At 36.1% G+C, this 17,574-nt stretch overlaps 2 protein-coding genes across 4 annotated transcripts; both read right to left on the reverse strand.

Moving 5' to 3' along the window:
• Nucleotides 1-4,043: 4,043 nt before the first annotated feature.
• On the reverse strand, nt 4,044-6,227 carry LOC124930169. The gene is made up of 4 exons (XM_047470528.1): nt 6,144-6,227; nt 5,567-5,662; nt 4,922-5,428; nt 4,044-4,715 (listed from the first exon to the last, which is right to left on the reverse strand). The coding sequence occupies exons 1-4, from the start codon at nt 6,225-6,227 to the stop codon at nt 4,044-4,046; spliced, it is 1,359 nt and encodes a 452-aa protein (XP_047326484.1).
• Nucleotides 6,228-10,468: 4,241 nt separating this feature from the next.
• On the reverse strand, nt 10,469-15,575 carry LOC124932714 (polyadenylate-binding protein 2-like). Of its 3 annotated transcripts, XM_047473380.1 has the most exons (6): nt 15,424-15,575; nt 15,234-15,336; nt 14,435-14,502; nt 12,327-12,518; nt 10,877-10,989; nt 10,469-10,778 (listed from the first exon to the last, which is right to left on the reverse strand). In XM_047473380.1, exons 1-6 carry the CDS (start codon nt 15,529-15,531, stop codon nt 10,730-10,732), a joined length of 633 nt encoding a protein of 210 aa, XP_047329336.1. In that variant the 5' UTR covers nt 15,532-15,575; the 3' UTR covers nt 10,469-10,729. The 3 variants fall into 3 exon arrangements, with proteins under 3 accessions (XP_047329336.1, XP_047329338.1, XP_047329337.1); XM_047473382.1 differs by lacking the exons at nt 14,435-14,502; nt 15,234-15,336; nt 15,424-15,575 and adding an exon at nt 12,809-13,212; XM_047473381.1 differs by lacking the exons at nt 14,435-14,502; nt 15,234-15,336; nt 15,424-15,575 and adding an exon at nt 12,764-13,212.
• Nucleotides 15,576-17,574: the final 1,999 nt, after the last annotated feature.

Here is a 17,574-nt window from a genome sequence, read left to right on the forward strand (position 1 = left end):
TGTTCAAACTTGGCAGCACAGCAATGGACATAAAAAAAAATAAACAATTATTAAAATATATGTAAATATTTGAAGTCTTTTAACTTTATAACAAGGAAATTTGAAAAAATGACTTAATATTAACCGCACTTTGGGAAATGACTCATCCTTGAAAATGACCTAAGCTAGATAATGTTGATAAGAAAGACATTTTCGGAATGTAGAAGTTTAAAATATTTTTTTTGGAAACAGGTGACCCGATAATGTTTGTAAAAATGGTCTCGCGGTGCTGTCGTGTAATGCGACAGAGCTTCGTGTAACACGAAAAGTGTTGTCGCGTATTGCGAGCAGGCTTCGTACCACGAAAAGAGTATTTTCGTCTAAAAATATCATTTTTACAAATTTTATTAGACTTTAGTTATTTTACAAAAATAAATAGTCATTATTTGGATCCTTTCGTCAAATTTCCTGGGAAATTTGACGAAATGACCTTAAAAACCGGGTTATTTGACCTGGTGGAAATTTGATAATTTAATTGCGCTCGTGGTGATTTTATTTTTTTGGACGATTTTGCCCTTGTCGCGAAACGCTAAGTCACTTAGCGTTTCGCGAAGTGACGATATGTGAAATGTCCAGATTACCCTTACTATTTAATATAACCTCCGTACTTTTTTTTCATTTCTTTTCTTCTCCTTCTCTCTCTTCCCGCTCTTCTCCTCCTTCTCTCTAAACTCCGGCGGCGGCGAACTCGTCGGAGATCTCGGCAGCGAAGTTCGTTCGAAATCCACTATGAGCTCGACGACGTGCACGAGCACTGTTCCAATAGGTACGTCTATTTGAAGCATGTTTTATTGATGTTCGGTTTCTGAGATTGATTAGGGTTTACTTCCCGTTTCGCTAAGTGCCTTACGATTCGCGAAGGCCTTCCCGTTTCGCTAAGTTCCTAGCGTTTCGCGAAGTATTAATTATCCGTCTCTAAATCAAATCATGTTTTTTTATTGCAGCTGAAGTTTTCGTTTTCTATAATGGAGAGTGGAAACTTGATGCTGATGGAATACTGTATTTTGATGCATCTTCAATCAAAACATTTGATCTACCCCAAAGTACTCGTTATGCTGAATTACTTGATATACTCTACGATAGACTTAATCTCCAGATATCAACATACGATTTAGTGCTCCAAGTGAAGTATGATATTCCGAATATCAGAAATCCAAAACCTGTTTTTATTGATAATGATGGGGATTTGAACACATATCTATCACGCTTGATTTTGGGTCGAACAGTGTCACCATTGTGTGTATCTGTAGTGGAGAAGTCAGCGTTTACTAAAGAAAAGATACCACTACTTACATACCCAACTCAAGAAAGTATACTACCACCACAACTTACTTAGAAATTTGTTCCACCTGTTGTACCCTTGGAATTCTTTGTTGAAAGTCAAAATGAAGCCGGAGAAACCTCTTTGCCTCACATCCCACTTACTCAGGACTTGCATGTTAATAGTGGTGAAAAAGCATCAATACCTATACAACCAAGTGCAAGAAAATCATCATTGGGTACACCAACTAGTGCAAGAAAGGCATCAAATGGTACACCAACAAGTGCAAGAAGATCATCAATGGGTACACCATCTAGTGCAAGACGATCTTCAATGGGTACACCATCGACAGACCCGACAGACACATCACCGCCAGACCCCACATTTGCGATGGCATTAACTAGTGAAATCGTATTGGAAGTCGGTTCGTTGTTTGAAAATAAAAAAGAACTTCAACTTGCTCTATATAAATATGCGATGGCCAATCATTTTGAATTCAAAGTGGAGAAGTCAAGAAAAAATCTTTGGGAACTCAAATGTTTGGATGAGACATGCAAGTGGAGCTTGCGGGCTGTGAAAGGTAAGTTTTCTGAGATGTTTGAGATCCGGACATTTGAGCATCAACACTCATGCTCAGTTTTGTCAAGGCCCAAGAAAAAAATGCAAACACCAGTATGGGTTATTGGGCAGTGCGTGAAGAGCAAGTACATGGACCATCATCATAACCACTTGCCTAAGAAAATAATTGAAGACATGCAGACAACTTATGGGATATTTTTGACTTATAATAAGGCATGGAGGGCAAGGGAAAATGCTTTAATAGCGGTGCGAGGACGGTAGAGGATTCCTATGGAATACTGCCATCATACCTTTACATGTTGGAGAAGTGTAATCCTGGTACCATAACCGACATACAGACAGACGAGCTCGGCCACTTCAAGTATATGTTCATGTCCCTAGGCCTCTCAATTAGGGGTTTCAAATCCTTTTGCCGTCCTGTATTATGTGTTGATGCTAGTTTTCTTAAGCACAAGGTGAGTGGTCAATTATTGGTGGCTATTGCATTGGATGCGAATGAGCAACTATATCCTGTCGCATTCGGCGTTGTTGATTCAGAGAATAATAACTCCTGGACTTATTTTATGCAAAAACTGAGAGACGCAATTGGATTAGTTGATGATCTCGTCTTCGTATCCGATAGACACCCAAGCATCGCTAATGCCTTGTGTGCTGTTTTCCCAGAAGCAGACCACGGTGCGTGCACATATCACATAAAGACGAATATTGTGGCCAAATTCAAAAGTGATAAGTGTCATGCGGAGTTTGATTCGGCTTCAAGGGCATACACTGTCCACGAATTTAATCGGTGGTTTGAGAAAATCAAGGTTAAAGATCACATGATTGCTGCCTATTTGGAAGAAATTGGGTTCCAAAGATGGAGTAGAGCATTTTTTCCCGGTAAGCGATACAATCAACTCACAAGCAATTATGCTGAGAGTTTCAATAGTCAGAGCAGGGAAGCCAAAAAGTATCCCATTTCAGAAATGGCTGAGTATTTAAGATTCACAATACAACGAAAGAGCGTCTAATCACAAAGAAGTTTTATCTCCAAATTATGAGAAGGTGTTACGTGAGGGATACGAGAAGGCCAGATTCTATACAGTCCAATCGCTTAACCGATTCGAGTTTTATGTGCATGACAATCAGTCCCATTTCAAAGTCAATTTGAAAGACATGAACTGCACTTGTAGAGTATTCGAAGTTTCGGGTCTTCCTTGTACGCATGCAATGGCTGTTGCTCGTAGTCGGAATTTGGTTTCTTATGACTTCTGTTCAAGGTATTAATATCTAGCTCACGTGTTCATTCTGTTTAACCAATTAATAATTCGTTATATTTTCCCTACACACAGGTATTACACAACTGAGTGTTGGATAAATTCATATACCGAGACATGTTATCCTCCCGGTGATGAAGAAAATTGGGATGTTCCCGAACATATCAAGCAACGTTCGTGTCTTAAACCAAATGTGAAGGTTAAGAAAGGCAGGCCACAAACAAAGCGTAGGTCATCCCAGGGTGAGGTCCGTAAGGTCCCGAGACGATGCAGCTCATGTGCTGGGCTTGGACATAATAGGGCAACATGCAAAGCAGTGATGCCTGCACCATCTACTGCACGAGCTTCATCATCTAAGCAGCATGACTCATCATCCCAACAATATGAACCTTTAGCAGGATAGATACTATGTTGTAATATATGTTGTTAATTGAACTATGGTACTGGTAAGATACTATGCGTAAGATACTATGTTGTTAATTCAGGTTTAATGTTTATGTTGTATGTTCTAGTAGTAGTAATATATGAGTAGGGAAACGATGAGTATTAACTTTGCGAAACGATGAGTATTAACTTAGCGAAACGCTGAGTATTAACTTACCGAAACGATGAGTATTAACTTAGCAAAACGATGAGTATTAACTTAGCGAAACGGGAGGCACTTAGCGAAACGGGAGGTACTTAGCGAATCGACAAGTACTAACTTAGCGAAACGAAAAGTACTTGGCGAAACGAAGAGTACTTGGCGAAACGAAGGCTACTAACTTATCTTTGTTGTAGGTTGAAGGGTCAATTTACAATACATCAATTTACACAAAATAATTTACAATACATCATCCAACTTCCAAAATATTTATCAAGGTTTACAATACATCAAAATAAGTTATCCAATTTACACAAAATAATGTTTAAGGTTCCATAATCTGATGGAATAACCGGACCGCCATCTTCTGCCTAAAAAACCCCATATTTTCTGAGGTCACATTGTGCACGGGTTGATTAGCGGTCAAGTGTTCCATATACATTAGCGTGAAGACCCCACAGTCCCCGCTCTCTGTTGCCCGTGGGACTTCTCCAACCTTAGCAGCAGCGGTTTTCACTTTGGGGTGTGGGAACCGTTTGTAAGTCATTGGTTGGATGGGGCCTTCGAAGTTGAAATTAGGATACCTTACCCTCTCACCAGGAGTGATTGTCTTTGCGAATATAAATGGAATCATGTCGCAGAAGGGTTTCAAATAAGGATCCAGATTCTTATAAAGATAGGCATCACAGTCGTACACGTCAATGCGGTACTTTTGAAGACGTGCTACACACAAAATCCAGTGTTTCTTGTTAATGTTCACAGGCATGTAGACATCGTCAATTGTTGACCATTCGGGCATATATCTATGTGGTGCACCCATATAATAGTCTTTGAATTCAGCGACTGAATAGTTTCCAGGATCCTTAATAAAAGCCCTGTGCTCTCGCCTGATTCTATCCGACAATACGCAATCCCCAATTGCCACATGTGAATTTTTATATGTCTTGGGATAGTAGGAAATCCTTTTCCGCAAAAGATGGCAGAATGCATCGATTTCCTGCACAATGGGAGCATACAACATACATTCAGTATATATCAAACAACATTGACTAAGTACTTAGCGAAACGAAGAGTACTTAGTGAAACGACAAGTACTTAGCGAATCGATAAGTACTTGGAGAAACGACAAGTACTTTACGAAACGATGAGTACTTGGCGAAACGATGAGTATTAATGAATAATGAATTGATTTGCACGACTTACAGTGTCTTCAAGCCATGTCAACCTTGTTACAACTCTAACAAACACTTCCTTCTTTGCTTGGCAAGTGTGTACATCCGTTGTCAAATTATCGGTTTCTGGATCATCCAACCACGCCTTTACTTTATCCAGCAGCTCATCTTCAAATTTTTGAAGGTGATTCACTTTCATAGGATCCTTTGTCTTGGGCATTTTTGACAAGGAAGGGTTGGTGTACGAGTCATCTTTTTTTGGCTTCCTCACTCTCCTCCCATAATTTCCTTTAGGAGGAGTATTGTATAACTGGAAATCATCATTGTCATCATTGTCATCATTTGTTTGTGCCTTCACATCCACACTCTTCTCATCCTTCACCTTCACTTTCAAATCCTTCACCTTCAGTTTCAGATCAACCTCCACATCATCCACCTTAGCAACACCATCCAGCTTCTCACCGTCCTCCACTTTAGCCTCAACCTCCATCTTTACGTCCTCCACCTTCGCATCGTTGTCTTTTCGTTCATCCTCCACCTTCTCATCATCATCGACCTTCTCATCGTTCTCCACCTTATCCTCATCCATCTTTTCATCATCATCCACCTTCTCATCGGTCTCCACCTTTTGTTCGTCCTCCACCTTCTCACCGTCCTCTTTTTGTTCATCCTCCACCTTCTCATTGTCCTCCATTACATCGTCTTTCTTCCAATCATTCCCATCATTCACCTTCTCATCATCCCCCACAGTCTCCTGCATCGCTATCATCTCCTACAAAATAGACAAAATTCTGGTCAGTACAAACTTAGCGAATCGACAAGTACTTTGCAAAACGAAAAGTACTTTGCGAAACGAAAAGTACTAACTTAGCGAAACGAAAAGTACTTTGCGAAACGAAAAGTACTAAATTAGCGAAACGAAAAGTACTTTGCGAAACAAAAATTACTAACTTAGCGAAACGAAAAGTACTTTGCGAAACGAAAATTACTAACTTAGCAAAACGAAAAGTACTAACTTAGCGAATCGACAAGTACTTTGCGAAACGAAAAGTACTAACTTAGCGAATCGACAAGTACTTTGCGAAACGAAAAATACGCAGAATACCTCTTTCTTCTCCTCCTCCTGTTCAACCTTGCTCTTCTCAACTTCGACATCCTTCTTAGAATCCTTAACCTGCAAAATAGGTACTGGTCAGATCAGATATGTACTTAGCGAAATGAAATGTAAAGTGCAAAATTCAATATCTCCATACCTCAGTAGTCTTTTCCTCTTCGACCTTCACAGCCTTCTTAGAATCCTTCTTCTTACTCTTCTTCTTCTTTATATTCTCCTCCATACCATCTAATCTGGTTAATAATATGGACATCCTTTTGTTGGATTTTTCTAACAACTGTTTGGACATATTAAAAACCATCTTCTTGAACGACTCAAGGTGAGTTTGTTGAGTTTCTTGGATTGTGATTTTTAGCTCTTTGATGAGCTCTGTTTTCATATTTTTCATCTCCTCTTTCATCTCTATTTTCAGCTCCTCCTTCATCTCATTAAAATCACATCCAACAGTAGGTGTTGGAGCCCGAGGAGAAGGTGTGTCAGCCCGAGGACTTGAGGTCGCGGAGGGGGGAGTAAGAATGCGGGCCGGAATCGATTCATAAGCAAGCTTCTTCTTCAAGTTGGCTGCTTCTTTAAGAGTAGCATCAGCCTTTCTCTTCCTCGTGGCAGGTTTGGGGGGAATCGGAGTAACTTCTTCATGTTCACTTTCTTCATCTTCATCAAAATCATCTTTTATTACCTTCCCATCAGGAAATCCCTCAAAAAAATCATCAGCTGTCTCGTCGATTTGCTCAAATACATCACCACTGTATAACCTCTTCTCCATGGAGGACTCTTCCATCTCAGTCATATCCGTGGTCTCTAGGGCAGTCTTTACCTCCATCGGTGTGTTTTTCCTGTTGGAATAATAGAGTAACAACCTTGGGCGTAGAGGGTCATTAATCTCATTCCTTCTGGCGAATTTAGGGATAAAGTTTTCGATGACCTCATACTTCCACACTTGAAGTGCCAATGCGAACCCATAGATGTTATATGCAAAAGGAGCATAAGGTTCTTCAGCCTTCTCCTTCTTGTCAAAAAATGAGGTACAGAGATGTTTCATGTTCTTGTTTAAACCCTTGAGGGTGGCTCTAAAGGTGACCTTCCCCCATGGATATTGGAGGAAAGTGTCCTTGTCTTCCACCATGTTGAGTATTTTTGGAAATATAACTCTTTTTGGGTCAAATGTGAATAGGTACTGGCAAATCAGGCATACCAGCCCCATCTTGAATGCATCTTCCTTGTCTTTGCATTTGAAAAAAGTTTTCTCGAAGTCGCACATTTTCACACTCATGCTCCCTTTAAAGTATTTCACCGAGAGAGGTGGACAACAGCGCAATTTTTCTTGGTCCAACTCAGGATAAACGCCGAAACATAGGCCGGTAACCAATGCATACTCCTTCATACCAAATACAAGCTTTTGCCCATTCACCATGAAAGTTATCTCCTTGGAGTTTGAGCTTAACCTCCTCATCAACATATGATGTACAATAGTTCCTAAGAACTGCAAGAGGGGGGCTGTGAATAATGATCTGAACTGGGTATTGTACACACTCTTCATAAGATCCATTTCCTCGAACTTATTAACAATCTTCTTCAGGGTGAGGGCACTTTTCCACGAAATCCGACCGGGAAACTCAGTAACAGTTGTTTCTGCCATCTACAAAAGGAACAACATCATCAAAAATGTAAGAACAAACACGTACACCGTAAGAACTTAGCGAATCGGGAGGTACTTAGCGAAACGGGAGATACTTAGCGAATCGAGAGGTACTTAGCGAATCGCTAGGTACTTAGCGATTCGAGAGGTACCTAGCGAAACCGTTAACTGAACATCAGACAGCATTAACCATACATAACTAATCAGAAACAAACAATAAAACTTAACATGCAAAAACCCTAAACAAAAAATCTGAAACAAACACCTAATCTTAACATGCAAAGACCAATATCCATAAACAAAAAACCAGAAAATGATCGCTAGGTATTTAGCGAATCGCTAGGTACTTACCGAATCGGAAGGTACCTAGCGAAACCCTAATGGCAAAAAAATATACTGAACAGAAAACCTAATGGCAAAAACATATACTGAACAGAAACACTTAACATTACACTTAACAAATAGAACCGAAACCCATGAACAAAAAAGCAGAATGAACAAACCTTAATGACGAACGAGAAGAAAGAAGAAATGATCGGCCTTGACAAGATTCAGTGAAGAGAAAATGGGTTAGAGAGAGACAGTCGGGGCGGTTGAAATGAAATGTTCTGAAATTTTTGAATATATAAGGTCTAGCGCGTGGTTGTACGCGCGTCTCTTCAACTTCCGTAGCGAATCGGGAGGGACTTAGCGAATCGGGAGGGACTTAGCGAATCGGAAGGGACTTAGCGAATCGGGAGGGACTTAGCGAATCGCTAGGTACTTAGCGATTCGGGAGGGACTTAGCGAATCGGGAGGGACTTAGCGAATCGCAAGGTCAACGAGCTCCAGCTAAGAGAAGATGGTTTGAATACGTTTTCGCTACTATATTTGTTTAATAACGAAATCGAATTCAAACCATTCTCCTAGCTGGAGCTCGTAGTACTTAACGAATCGTCAAGTACAAAAAATTTTATTGGTTTCATAGGTAATCTATCTCGTTTGACAAGGTATCAACAACAAAGTCATGGTTTTGAAGAGAACCTGTGTTAGTAAAATAAACCTTATAATTTTACATGGAAACATTTAGATTCTTCAGAAAGCCTTTGAAGATGCTATCATTGATCTCCATTAATGATAGATTCTTCAAAGGCATTTTCTGAAGAATCTAAATGTTTCCATTAATGTAAAATTATAAGGTTTATTTTACTAAAACAAGTTCTCTTCATAACCATGAAGTGATGTAGATACCTTGTCAAATGAAGTTCATGATTAACTATAAAGAACAAAAAATCTTGACACTTAGCGAATCGCGAGGTACTACTTAGCGAAACGGTAAGTCCGTAGCGAAACGGTAAGTCCGTAGCGAAACGGTAAGTCCGTAGCGAAACGGTAAGCAGATCTGAAACGGAAACACATACGCTCTTATTAGACAGAGATTTTCTGCAAATATGAACGAATAACAAATAATAACCTAACGAAATGCTCAAACATGAACCAATATGAACTATATAAGAAATAAGAATCAACAAAACGGAGAAAATGATGGACATAAACGAAATATGAAAAGGTTTTTGAAATGAAGAAAATGTAAACAAGAACATAACTGTTTATGACATCTGAAATGAAGATCTACCTCGACGACCTTCAAATAGTTAGAATCGGAGACCTGCACATAAACCCTAGAATAAGAAACCTGCATGCAAAATAGATTTAGGGTTAGAAATCGGCAATAGATAAACATAAATGAATTAGTTAGGTTAGAAGAGCTCTGATCGGTATAGATTTGTATGGATATTGGAGGAAACGGAGCCGTCGTCGCCGCCGGCCGCCGTCGTCGCCGGCCACCGTGAGTGAAGGAGAGAATTGGAGAAGAGAGAGAAAGAAATTTAGGGAAATGAAAATATTTGAGTATTTATACAAACCCCTAATCCACTTAGGGAAACGCTAAGTGACTTAGCGTTTCGCGACAAGGGCAAAATCGTATAAAAAAAATAGAGCACCACGAGCGCAAAAAAAATTATAAATTACCACCAGGTCAAATAACCCGGTTTTTAAGGTCATTTCGTCAAATTTCCCAATTTCCTCTGCATTGTTCTGTTGTACAAAATTAATTTAATATTAACTTATTTTAATTTTTAATGTATCGTTCTAAAAAAACGATAAAAAAAATGTTTTTTTGTGCTGAAAGACAAGAGATATTGAGAGAGAAAAGGACGTGTCATCGTATCATTTTTTTCAACGAACCAAAATGATCCATGTTATTCTCTTTCTCATTTCCTCTTCTAAATTCCTTCTCTATTCTCTTTCTCATTTCCTCTTCTAAATTCCTTCTCTTTATCATTAGTCTAAGAATAAATTTATTTGTATTATATTTATGAGAAATAATTGGGAGAGGAAATTTGAGGGAAAGAATGATGTGGCGCAATTTGATTAGCCAAAAAAATAACAAAATTTCTCTCTATCCTCGTCTTTTATCTTTTTTTTAACCAGTTATGTAATGACACATCATTCTCTTCCCGATTCCTTCCCCTATCACTCCTCTATATTTATTATCTTTGTAAGAAAATGCCATAATTTTAAAAAAATAATCCAATAAGAATTATGATCCAAAATATAGTCGAGATGATAATTAAAAGGAATAATAAAAGAACATTTGTGTTAATGAACAAACTTAAATGGATGATCCATGCAATTATACTACTAAAAATGGAACATTTTATGCTCTCATTGTTTGATTTTCAAGTTTAAAATGGATATCATATAATTATCAAAAAATCGAAATGATAGAGATCATACAAAATATTGAAAAAGAATTCTGAAAGAAGCCTAAATACCCAAAATTTGGAGAAAAAAATAAAATGCATAACATATATGTAATAGCATCCAGTACAATAACAGACAATTTATATCTGGCTTAAGGCTAATTATCAATGATAAACCTATTAGGCAAATATTTTTAATTCTATTTCAAATGATAATACATAGAAAATGCCTTTCAACTGCAATGTTAATGAACAACAACAAAGTTTGAAAGAGATATAGAAATTCTGTGACCAAATAAGACACTGTAGTTATAAAGACTGAAGATCCCTTTTCAAAACCAGAGATCAGCTGTAGGGCATGTATCGGGATGGCCTTCTGAAACCGGGAACCTTCCTGAAATTGATTTTAATGTTTCAGGAACACAATAATTATCATGAAAACAAGCACCTCAAACAGAAAACTAAAAAGAGAGGGGGAAAGGAAAACCGAACCCATATCCGTATGGTGAATAAAAAGCAGGCCTTCTGGGCCTGTAACCCATGTAAGGGTTGAAACGCCTTAAATGTTGCTTCATTCCTGGAACATTGGTTCGTTTTGGCATAACCTGTGTGGATTGCATTAATATAAACATACATCAATCAAATATTTAACCAAGGGCTAGCTAGTAGTAATCTACATAAAATGTAAAGATTCCTACTTTTTTGGTAGACCATCAACAATTTAGAGTGTTACATTATTAAAACAATGTGTTTTCAGTGGAGTCGAAGCAGGCTCTTACCAATTTAGCTCCCCTAGGCGGGTTACTTTCGCCCATATTTGCTCTAGTATGATATGGCTTTTCCACTTTCACCAAATTGCAAGCAATATTTTAGGATTACATACATTACCACTATGGACATCTACTTATATTCATATGCCTCTTCTCGTGCTTGTCACCATGAGATCAAGGAAGATTGTGTTTGATTCAAAATATAAAATCCATTTTTTGTGGTTGTACGAGTCATTTGGAGATGTATGGAAAAGCATTTGTCAAAACTAATCTACTTGCATAGTTTTTCTGCTTAGTAATAACTGTATATGAGTGGGCATTCAATCTAGATACTATGTTAAAACGAAATAAGCCACACTTTTACCAGCTCCATTGTTACAAGAAAAGCAGATAGAACAGGAATCAAACTAAGAACTTCGGGATCAATGAAGATTATGTTACATGGTAGGGTTTATAGAATCAGAGATACATTAGAAAAGAAGTAGAAGAAGAACGCCGAATACGATTTTTTAAATTTAAATTCTGAAATCTTAACATTTTGTTGTCCTTCAAAGTCACATCACGATAATGAAAACTGTCAGAATTTTGACTAACTAATTATTGATGAAACTGACCAAGTTCAAAATTCAAGAATTTTTATTTAGTTGATAGAGAAGAAAGTGTGTTTATTATGTAAAATACAAAATCTAAATAGAGAGATTGTGAGGGTATTAGTAGTACGATATATAACAGTAATAGTACAAGGGTAGTTTGGTATTTAGCAGTAGTTTAAGAATAGTATTATAATCAGCAGAGTGAGTGGGTTAATGGTTTAAAATTTTATGAATTGTGGAGTATTAATTGTTTGAAGTAAGGGATGATAAAATGATTGAATCTGGATTATTTCTTTCAGACTTAGGCCATTTTTCATCTCACCTACATTTCTTGTACAAATCCTAGATTTCTAGGCTGGTACTTGACATAAGCAACTACATCTACAATTTATGGTTAATAATATGATTGAGTTCTTTTAATTCAAAATTTCTGAGGCAGGTATAGTAGATCATATCTATGTGTAGCTTTTACATCAAATCAACCCCATAGCAGTTGTAGTCCAAGCATTGAAAGAAATCAGTAGTTTATTTCTTAAAACTTTATATTCTAATCTATTAAGGAGATTAAGGAGACTTTACCTTCAATTGCCGTCCATGCAGTTCAGATTCACTAAGATTAAGAGCCTCTTGAACAGCTTCAGTTTCAAGGAACTCCACATATGCAAATCCTTTTGGTTGGCCAAATTTATCGGTGAGAATAGTGATTCTGTTCACAGTACCACATGACTGGAAATGCTGTTGGACTTCTTCAGGGGTGCATGCATAATCAACCTGTTAAGAAATTAGTTCAAAAAGTCATGCTCAATAGTGTATGTAAAAAAGTAATCTACACCTATATAAAAAGAGTCATGCTATACAGGAGTTCTTTTCATGAGAACATCAGCAATAAACAGAAAGATGTCGGCTTCACATCAATGCCTTACAACTAATAAGAAGCTAATCACTGATATCTTTTATCCTTCTTTTCCTATAAGTACCGATAATGAAGAATTAACATTGCAGTAAGTACAAACTACCAGCCTTGCACCACTATGAACATCATCAGAGGTGTGAAAAGACATCTTCCCACAGCAACTATGGTCCTTCAAACAGGCTTTTCTTGGCTCTTCAATATAGGTACTTGTCTTCTTTCGACTTGACATTCTGAAGGAAGTCGCCTTGCAGTTATTTTAACACCCCCTCAACGCTTTTTCCTCAATGGTTCTTTCTCCCTCAAAAGGAAATATAAAATGTTTTTCCTTTTTTTTGGTATTCCCCCTTTTTTCATTCTTTTTTCACTCTTTTCTTTATGTGAATTTTCAATTTTGTCAATATTTTTTTTCTTTTTCTTTTTTTAGTGGGGAATCCATTTCCTCTACATCCATTTTTTTTTCTTTCTTTTTCCCTCATGTATCAAACATTGTGCAACTTAAGTATATACAAAAACTATCTAAATGCCACAAAGTTCCCTCCACCTTCAATATCAGGAGTGCTAATCAGTTATAAGAATAGCCCTGCGTCCATAGTAGACATGAAGTAAAACCATGAGTCTATAGTGAGATGCATCCATAATAATTGTGGCAGTTAATTAAGGACAACAAACTCCAGTAAGTGCAGTCAATTGAACTCAACCAATGCGATACACAGGAAATGTAATACAGCATTTAAGCAATCCAATTTGTCATGTGAAGTATTCTAAACTGGCAGAAGCCCTAGGGTGGAAAAGAATAAATAGTGAGAAGCACCAGCACTTGTTCATACTGAGAAGTTACGTGTTGGACACAAAATAGTAAAGAGGCCCTCAAAGTTTGTTATACTATCTCCTTTGACATAAGTTTATTAGATAGTTGGTATACAATTGCTGGGTTGTTACTAAATAAAGAATATGTGGCATTTCTATAACTATACATAGAAATGCAGAGCTGATGAAAAGGCTATTGAAATAAATGAATGTCTAGTCTAACACAATCTTGGCCTCTAATCTTTGATTTCTCACTGATTCTTTCTTTCAAATTTCTTCTTTAGTCTCTCTCCACTCTTCCTCATAAAATTATACCTTAAACCCTTCAAAGTCTAATAATCTTCAATCAACACATGATATAATCTAAACTATTTTAAAGTACCATCAATTGCACAATTCAGTCACAAGAGCAGAAAATAAACAGGCCTTCTCACAAACCTGTTTCCAGTAAGCAAATATTTTCTATTGATTCTGTGGAGCATTGATACAGCCAGCATTATTCTAAACTGGATGATAAAAATTTCTATTATATAACTAGGAAACACTCTGGGAAAAAAGACAGGTAGATTGACAGAAACCATGAATCCTAATAAAACAACTAGACAAAAGGTAAGTATACTAAGAGCTTGGTTGATCTTGAGTTATTTGATTTTTATAAATAACCCTTCACCCCACCATCAATCGAATCATCAATAAAAATATCAAATTAACCTCACTTTACTTTTTTATGAAAAATAAATATTTAACACAAGAATATTTTAGTAACTTAACCCAAATAATCCATTTTTTCAAAAAATGAGATTTTTGTTTCATAACCTATGTTTTTTCAATCCCCACATCAAACAAACTCTAACTAATAAGGGCAGGCACGACACTCACATACAGGGATATGGAACAGGAAGATAAAAGCATGAACTAATATCAGAAAATGGATAATTATCTAAGTGAAACAAAATGATCCCCTTACATTGCCAACAAAAACTGACCGAGCGTCCACTTCTTCTTTGTTTGCCTGATTAGCATCACTTGCAGGATCTGTCAAATGCAGAAAAGAAAACTGCATGATCCATCAAAAATAAACACGCAAGTAAGTTGAACTAAGAAAAAAACATGACAAATGATCCCTCGTCACAAGTCCTTGTTACAAACAAAAAAAATCAACTTGTATTAACCAATCCAATTTATTAAATAAGTTGTATTCATTACAATAACACAAGAGTCACAATTGTGTTTAAGGTGCATGGTAACACAATTTACTGGCAACATATTTATGGAATGCATGAAAAAGAAATTAATGATTTCTCAAATATTTATAATATAGTTTCATCATATAGAAGTAATCAATTGGTCAATCTACTATACTTTATTTCATGTAATATCAATAATTCAACACCAAAGCAACAAGAGAAACAACTTCAAATGATGCTATTGATGCTTAATTTGAAGGACTTAGAGCTCAAGGTCAAAAAATGTTAATTCAAATCGACCAATCCTTGACCAAATATCCAGAACAAACTAAACAAAGACAAGATTGCTTCCATAGGTGGATGAAAATAATAATAATTTTTCAAAAAGAAACTTCTTGCAAATAGATGCTTAAGAAATGGCAAACTACATTCTCTTACACATTCTTTATGCCATAAATAAAAATATCTATTTACATTACATTCATCCAGATCATTGATTAAGTAACATAACAAATTAGATCTGGTGTAACAGATAAACAATAACTCATTAGAGATAACAAAAGAGAAAGAAAATCTCACCTTGAACAGCGCCCATCTCCTTTTCAACTTTAGCCTGCATCTCTCGAAGAGCAGCAGCTTCCTCCTCCATTTCCTTCAATCGTTTCTTCATATCTGCAAGCTCCTGCAATGCGAAGATTCAGATCCAATATATTGAGGCATCAAAATCTTCAACTCAATTAGCAAACTAGGTTTTACTGACAGAAAGTACCTTAACAGCGTAATCATCGGCGACAGAAGTATGGATATCATCTTCTCCTTCCATTACGACATCATCAGGGATATCTCCTCCGTAAACATCATGCTCCTCTTCAGCCATTGTTCCGCTCAATTGGTTCTTGCTCCGCCCGCAAAGCGATTAGGTTTACATATATAAGTTGCGTTTCTCTAAAGCTATTGACTTTGTTAAATTTATAAATATGTCCCTGAACTTACTCATAATTTGGATATATCCCTAAACTTATATTTACTTTAAAAAATGTTTTTAAATTTTATTAAAAAATAGGATACATCTTAAAGAACATTGATAAATTATTTTTAACAAGTTTAGAAGATTATTTCAATGTTCTTGTCAACTTCTATGATTAGAAACATCATTCAAACAGACAATCTGTTTGTTAAAATTAGAATAATTAAAAAGTAATCATAATTATAATTTAAAAAATATTTTAAATTAAATTTTCATATGCCATATTATAATATGAACTATAATTAATAAAATAACGGGCATAAACGGTTGGGTCAAAACTTGACTCGAGCTTCATTTTGATCAATTTCGAGCCGAGATCAAGCTCATATAATATTTGTTCGATAATTTTTTTTTAAAAATGATAAGAACCATTATATTAAAATTCCAAAAATGGGAGGTTTAAAAAACAAAGGTAGACAAATTCTAATTATTAATAGGAATAACAATCAAAAGATTTTAAAAAATTAATTAGTAACATTCATACATTCTAAAAAAATAAAGATTACAAACAAAAAACTACAATGGAATGAGATGATTAATTAGTCAAAGTAAAGTAAGGTAACAAGATGAGAGATCGATTGGGGTGGATAAATGTTGAATAAAATGTATGGTTAACCGAAGTGAGAATAAGAATGCTGGGTTGTATATTATAAATTATGTGAGAAGATGATTTGTTTGATAAAGTGAAACTAAGGTCTTCGAGAGATGAGAGGTTGATTGTGATTGGTGGATAAATGTGGAATACGATAATTTTTTTATTAGTCAAAGTGAAAGTAAGGTAAAGATATGAAAGGTCGATTGGGAAAGAAATTGATATTGGTGGTTAAAATATGCGAGAAGATTGGTTGTTTAACCAAAGTGAAAGTTAATGTCACAAAATGAGAAGTCCGATTTGAATTGGTAGATTAATGTGGAATAAGATGGTTGGTTAGTCGAAGGGCTTTATGGTCACGAGATGAGAGGTCGATTGAACATTGGTGGGCTAAAGTGAAGGTAAAAAAGAGACTGATAATGTTTGAGATTCTTATTTGACCAAAGTGAAAGTGTAGGGTCACGAGATGAGAGGTCCATTAGAAAGTAATATGTGATGAAACATGTGAGAAGATGAGTTGTTTTACCAAAGTGAATCAAATATGGAATGATATTGTTCTATTTTTTTTTTATTTTAATACATTATTTGTGATTTATTAAAAAATTTAAACATTGAATACATATTTTAAAATTATTATATTTTTTTATTAAATTTATTTTGTTTATATTTTTATTCGTGTGCATCAAATGAGAAATTTTCTAATATATATATATATATATATATATATATATATATAATAATGCTTAAAGTCAACGAGCGCCACAATAATCTACATCACCATCTAATATAATACACATCATCATTAAGGATGACAATTTGAAACCGCCCTACGAAAACTGAACCGAATTGCCCCATTTGGTATGGTTTTTCCTAGAAACTGAACGGGGATGGAACGGAGATGGTATTTGTTGGGTCAAATTATTTTGACTAAATGTCAAAATAGTTTGACTATTGGAATTTTGATGATGAATGTATATAAAATTTAATCTATGCGTCGAATTGTCTTTGGTGCAGGTCCTAATGAGGTTCATTAGACCGATTTGGCATTAGATGCACGGAGTTAGACGTGCATTCTAACTAGTTGAGTTAGATGTGAAGTCTAACTAGTTAAGTTAGACGTGCAGTCTAACTAGTTGAGTTATACGTGCAGTCTAACTAGTAGAGTTAGACGTGCAGTCTAACTAGTTGAATTAGACATGGAGTCTAATAGAAAGAGAAAGTTAGACGTGCAGTCTAACTCCTTCAGACTAGTCTGAAGGGAACCGTAATTAGACGTGGAGTATAATGAAATATGAAAGTTA

The sequence above is a fragment of the Impatiens glandulifera genome, chromosome 3, assembly GCF_907164915.1.
Source record: "Impatiens glandulifera chromosome 3, dImpGla2.1, whole genome shotgun sequence".
Classification (NCBI taxonomy): Eukaryota; Viridiplantae; Streptophyta; class Magnoliopsida; order Ericales; family Balsaminaceae; genus Impatiens; species Impatiens glandulifera.